Source organism: Phascolarctos cinereus, unplaced genomic scaffold, assembly GCF_003287225.1.
Source record: "Phascolarctos cinereus isolate Bilbo 61053 unplaced genomic scaffold, phaCin_HiC Scaffold_9;HRSCAF=440, whole genome shotgun sequence".
Taxonomy (NCBI): domain Eukaryota; kingdom Metazoa; phylum Chordata; class Mammalia; order Diprotodontia; family Phascolarctidae; genus Phascolarctos; species Phascolarctos cinereus.
The window spans coordinates 24,735,444-24,741,443 of record NW_027556402.1 but is presented as its reverse complement, the minus strand read 5'-3'; the positions used below and the strand labels follow the sequence as shown (position 1 = coordinate 24,741,443).

The 6,000-nt window shown below is 44.8% G+C and overlaps 1 protein-coding gene across 3 annotated transcripts in view; it reads left to right on the top strand.

Moving 5' to 3' along the window:
* Window positions 1–2,012: 2,012 nt before the first annotated feature.
* The window catches only part of ANTXR2 (ANTXR cell adhesion molecule 2), a 210,571-nt gene continuing 206,583 nt past the window's right edge, over window positions 2,013–6,000 (top strand). For 2 of the 3 annotated variants that reach the window (XM_078148586.1, XM_020988362.2), the window contains exons 1-2: window positions 2,386–2,628; window positions 3,377–3,448. In XM_078148586.1, the coding sequence (XP_078004712.1) occupies window positions 2,471–2,628; window positions 3,377–3,448 (230 nt within the window). In that variant the 5' untranslated portion in view covers window positions 2,386–2,470. Of the gene's footprint in view, window positions 2,216–2,385; window positions 2,629–3,376; window positions 3,449–6,000 lie in introns of those variants that run through there. The other variant, XM_078148587.1, reaches the window with a different exon arrangement.

Here is a 6,000-nt window from a genome sequence, read left to right as displayed (position 1 = left end):
GATTCTTCATGTGCAGCACATTCTAGAATTTCCATTAAGAATTGCATCTTAAACAGAGGCAAAGTAGTGTCTAAAAGCTCTATGTTCTTGATCTTGATTCATGGTTAGAATTTCATTCTTTCAGCGTTATATAGATATACTCCATCTTAGAAACAGGCTGTATACCAAAAGTTAACTTTTAAGTAAGTTATTTGGAAATTGAAACACATCTTCCCTTAGCAATAATATTACAAATGAAGCAGAGCAGTATCTGAAGGCCTGGGATGATTTGATTTTTGTCATTGTATCCCCACAGACCTGGCGCAGTACCCTAACACTCACATTTACCAAATTCTTGATAGTTGGTTAATAGCCCCCAGAAGTCAATTTAACCCAAAATGTATCTAAAATATTTCTATGAGAGAATGCGTGAGGAGTTGGCAATTAGAATGCCAGGAGCCTATGGCAGGGATGGGGAGTGAGGAAGGGTCAGGGAAGGGGATAATAAGGAGGCTGGGAGCATTTAGGACAAACTTTGCCTTTTTTCCCCCAAAAAAATCCCTATCAGAATGGTCTCAAGGACAGAGATTATTTCTACTTTGTCCCTGTGTGCCCAGCAAGCTGTTGTGAACACCATTCAGCTTTAAGGAAGGCTGGACCTGCTGCACAAAGCTAGCTAAAGCTTAAGAGCTACAACGTTTTGTCACCACCACTGCCCCCCCCCAAAAGTCTTCTCTTGGTTCATTCCAAAGAATTTCTAAAATGAAGACCTCTTTCAAAAGAAATGTGACTTGAGTATCAGTGGAACAATGAGCATGTGTGTGTGTGTATGTGTGTGTGTGTGTGTGTGTGTGTGTGTGTGTGTGTGTGTGTAGAAGTTTAGCTGTTTGCTATGAGCTCTCTTTTGCAAAGTAGTCGTATACTTTACAGATGCTAAACAGGCTAGCTAGAGGATAAGCTAATATTGTTCCATCTTTTGTTTTGGAAGAGGATCAATGACATCACAAAGTAATGTCTTGACTTTCCAGTGAATTGGATTTAAGTGAGGCAGAGTTACACAAAGTTGGCAGAATCACTGTCTCTTTCAGAGTCAATGAAGTCCAGTGGCAAAAGTCAAGCTGACTGGGACACAGTGGAGTGACGCTGGGGTTTTCCATGTCTGACCAAGTGCTAAGCAACTGCTTCATGGCCTTCTTGTGGTCTGGAACAAACTGGTAGGTGTAGGGGTAGGAAGTCTTCACATGCTTGGAATAGACATTGCCCTAACTCATCCATGGATCTGAGCACCATTGGTAATCCTCAAGCTAATTTAGCTTGTCTGCCAAGATGGTTTTACAGGTGCGTGGTTTCTTCATATACTACAGCTTCCTGGAGTCACAGGTCTGGAGCCTTCTGGGTCCAGTGGCCAGACATAGATCAGGACGAGTGGAGATGGCAAATGGGCATTATAATAGCAGTATCATACTTCGCAGAGTTGTTGTGAGCATAAAAGGAGTGTTGGATATAATTTCATTGGCATAAGAAGGGGATGCTCCTTCTACCAAAGCAAATCTCAATCTCTATAATTTATAGACTTATTTAGAGCCTCTAGTGGTCAAGTGACTTCCCCAAGGTCACCAGGCCAGTATCTGTCAGAAGCAAAACTTGAAGCCAGGCACTCTCCAAAGTATGCAACGCTGCCACTTTCCGGGTTCCCCCGGTTAACGTGGGATATTTCAGTACACCTTCTGAGCTTCAGTTTTCTCATCTGCTTGAATACCAGCTGGCACCCGGAGGTCCGTCCAGGCTCTCCTTTTATCGCACTTAACGGCCTCTACCACTCTCCGCTCTCCCAAGACTGGCTGCTTTCTAACGCCGAGCCCCAGCCGGCCCTCATCAGACTAAGTTCCGGGGCTCCATGACACACCCACACACACACACACAGTCCGGTCGCAGCGCACACACTCTGCCGAGTCCCTGTGGAGGGCGGGGACGGGGGCGGGAGGTGGGGATGAGCAGTCCCCCCTCCTCCTAAAGCCGGACAGCTGTCCCTGCCGAAGCTGCCTCCTCCCACCAAGGGGCCCCGGGGAGGAGTGCAGCGCAACGGTCTAGCAAAGTTGGAGAAGCGCAGACTTGCGCGGGCGGGGCGGGGCAGCAGCCGGGGCCCAGCTGCAGGAGCAGTCCCAGGACCCGGCGCAGCTGCATCCCGTGCCGGAGCCCGGGCCGGGCCGGGCCGCCCGAGCCGCCCGCCTTCGCGGTTGGCAGAACCCCTTCTGGGCGGAGGGCGTGGGCTTCTCCCCGGCCGTCCGCCCGGATTTGGGACGAGGGCGGGGACTGGGCCAGGGGCGGCCCCGGCTCCCTTTGTCCTACGGCAGAGCTCCTCCCGGGCCGAGAAGCCGGGGCTGGGCTGGGCTGGGCTGTCCCGAGCTCCGCTGCTGGCCGAGCCGAGCCGAGCTGAGCTGCGGAGGCCGGAGCAGAGCAGCGGCGGCGGCGCCGTCTCAGGCTGGCCGGGATGGGGGCCCGTGGCCGCACGCTCTGCCTTAGGCTTTGGCTTTGGCTCTGGCTGCTGCGGGGCCCCGGAGTGCCACTGATCGCAGGGCCGGCCGGGGCCCAAGCCCAGGAGCAACCCTCCTGCAGGGGAGCCTTTGACCTCTACTTCGTGCTGGACAAGTCAGTGCCAACGCCAATGCCATTGCCAATGCCAATGCCGCTGCGCTTCAGGGGCGGGTGGGAGGTGCGGGGAGTGGGGGTGGGGGAGCTTGCGGTGCGGTCAAGTGTGCGTGGGTGAGTGCTGCCATGCAAACGGACTGTTGCATTTTCTCGGATGCTCTGTTAACGGCCTCTGGTAGTCCTAAGTGCTCTCTGGGTCCACGGAGGGCGGGGGCAATACTTGGCCGGGTCGGTTCTGCCACCTTATCTTGAGGCCAACTTTCTGACCCAGAGATCACTGGGAAAGTGAGGGGTGCTCCTTGGCTGACCTGTGGGGCCTCCTGTGCCAGCGAGCGTGGGGTCAAAGTGGGGGTGGGGTTAGGAGTCTTCGCTTCCTCCCTTCCTGCTACAGCCCCTTGAAGCTGATCAGTTCGTGAATTCTTAGCACTAAATCTTCCCCAGAGATACATCAAAGTTCAAACCCAACATGTTTCTTGTCTCTTAGAGGGAAAAGCAGTAAGATTGATGGGTTGGTAATAGAGAAAGATGACCTGGGTCAGTACGGTTAGTGGACAGGTCTGTCTCCTCGGAAGAGGAACTAGCAAGTTTTCTCCCTAACCCCCTGCTAAGCACCCAAGGGAAGAGCCCCCCCCCCAATCGAAGTGATATGGTTTTGAAGCAACAACCAGTTTGAAATGTCAACATGACAAGCCTATGTTTTGATTCCTTCAAAGTCACATTCTAACTGGTTCAATTTGTATATTTTCAGATCTGGAAGCGTTGCACAAGACTGGATTCAGATCTACGATTTTGTTAAACAGCTTACCGAAAGATTCGTGAGGTATTTCCATTTCTCTCTCTTCGTAGAAAATAGAAATAGAACGTTGCTAGAAAGAAATAGTTAAAAGGATGCAAGAAGAACTTTATCTAAAGGAATAGATGACAACCCTCTTTCAAAATATTCATTTAATTTATTTTGATTTCCAGAATCTTTAAGACATATTTGAACTGGATCCACCTATCACTTTCCCTGATGTTCACTAAAGAGACAGAGAGGGAAAAGAAATAAGTTTATCAATACTTTTTATTAAGATATAATGGGTCTTTGGTTATTCAAGATTTTCCACTGGGTACCAGAAACTTGGCTGAGATTTCTGTAGCAGCACCTTCAATGCTATCATAAATGGCTTTTCCTTTCCTAGTTTCCCTTTGTTTTATATTTCATTTACTTTTTCAAAAACATTTTATCATTTAATACATTTCTTTTAACCAGTTTTTAGCATATTAGAGTTTCTAAATTAAAAGAAAAAGCATGTTGAAACATGTGTTGCTAAACAAATACCAAAAAAGGCCCTTCTTGTGTGTCTGTTGAAAGAAAAGATTTATGTTTACATGATGTGTGGGTGTGTTTAACTCTTAAAATTTAACTCTTCTGTATATGCCAGTAAATTGTACTTGTAAGGAATGACTTCTAGAAAAAGCATTACTATTAAATCCAGCTTTTTCTTTAGCTAAAATGTAGTCGTTTTGAAAGAGGGTAACTTCCTAGTATCATTCCTTCCTTAAAAGTAACCAACAAAACATTTGATTTGGTTAGGTTTTCCCCCACCCTCTACTATATGCTAAGTAAAATTCAGTAGGCAGCTGGAACTTTAACCATCTAATGGAAAGGACATGAAGAGGAGCTGTATCATTAAATATTACTTCCTTCATTCTTGTTAGTCCAAATGTTTTCTGTAAAGCAGGCTTGGATGATCAAAACATTTTGAAAGTCATTTTGCAAGTAACTTCAAACAATCTGTAGAAGCCTAGGAAATCTATGCTTTCAGTTATTGGCAGCAGATCAGGCTGTCCCTGTTAAACAATGTATGCTTGTTGCTCGTCCATGAAAAGTCATCCACACTTCTGCTTTGGAAAGCCAACCTTAATCCTTTTTTTTTTCTTGATTAGTTTCTGAAATACGATAAAATGGCCTCGTGGAAATGCTTGAGAAAATGAAATAAATGGATATTTGTTTCAAAAAAGAAATCTAAGAAATAGGTCTCTTGACACACAGATGAAAGAGGCAAGTGAGCGTTCATGGGATCATGGAATGTCGGGACCTAGAAAAGAGCAAGAAGGTGATCTAGTCTGAACCTGCCATTTTCAGATAAGGAAATGGGCCCAGAGAGCGGCAATGGATACTTGTCATACAGACAAGTAAACGGTAGAACCAAAATTTGAGCACTGACTATAAATCCAATATTCCTTCAACTGTACCAGACTTGATTCTATTCATTAATGATAACGTACTTATTTAGCACCCTTAACAGAAAGAGCATTTTCCTTTCCATCAACCTAAGGGGATGAAAATCCAGGTCTTCTGCCTCCAAATCTGGTACTTTCCATCGCACCAAGCTTTGATCCCTATTAAGAAGCAGCCAAAAGTAAGCACCCAATGAATGATAGAATCAAATGAGAATCAGACTTCAATCTAATACCCAGTTTTCTTCAAAACCTTTAGCTAAGGGGCTACCTTCTACATAATGGCTTTCCAGATCTCCCCAGTTTTAGCATTCCCCCTCTTGGAATGACTTTGTATATACTTTGTAGTAATTTAACATATATATGGCAGGATCTGGAATCAGAAAACCTGCATTTGAATCCCAGTTCTAAAATGTACCCCACATTGGCCTAATTAATTACTTAACATCTGGGCATCAATTTCTTTATCTCCAAATGAGGGGTTGGACTAGATCACTTAACTTTCTAAGGTCTCTTTCAGTTTTAAATCTATGATCTTATGTTGTGTTCCCCCTCTTCCCACAATAAAATGAAAATTCTTTGAAGGGAGTGACTTTTTTTGTCATTGTATGTACCCAACACTGGGTCCTTATATGTAATAACTGCCTATTGGATCGAAATGAATACTCTTTCTAAGAGTATGTCCTTTTATGATTTGAATTGGTCTAGAAATCAAACTTCTTTAACATAGAGTCCTTTATACAACACCCATTTCCTTAGCTCTGACTTTCTGATGCATTGTAGAAAGGGGATGGGAACAGGCTATGCTAAGAAGACAAAAGATTGCTAATGAGCATATCTGAATAATTAAGATGAGTTATTGAATCAGTTCACAACTTCTGATTTTCAGTAATAGTTTCATGGAGTCTCTCAGATATAAGAATCATTCTGTGAAATGTGGTTCCTACTGTTGGCTAGATATAAATGATGGCAAGAATTGTTTCCTGTGGGAAGCATAATTGCTGGGATCAGGAAGACTGGAATAGTGTAATTAAAAATGTGCTTTGCACTTTTCTCTCATTTTTTCATTGTAGTATTTAAGTATTTGGTTTCGACATTCACTTAAATGTGAACGATTCAAGGAGGATTTTGTGAGGGTACTTGTTAGCA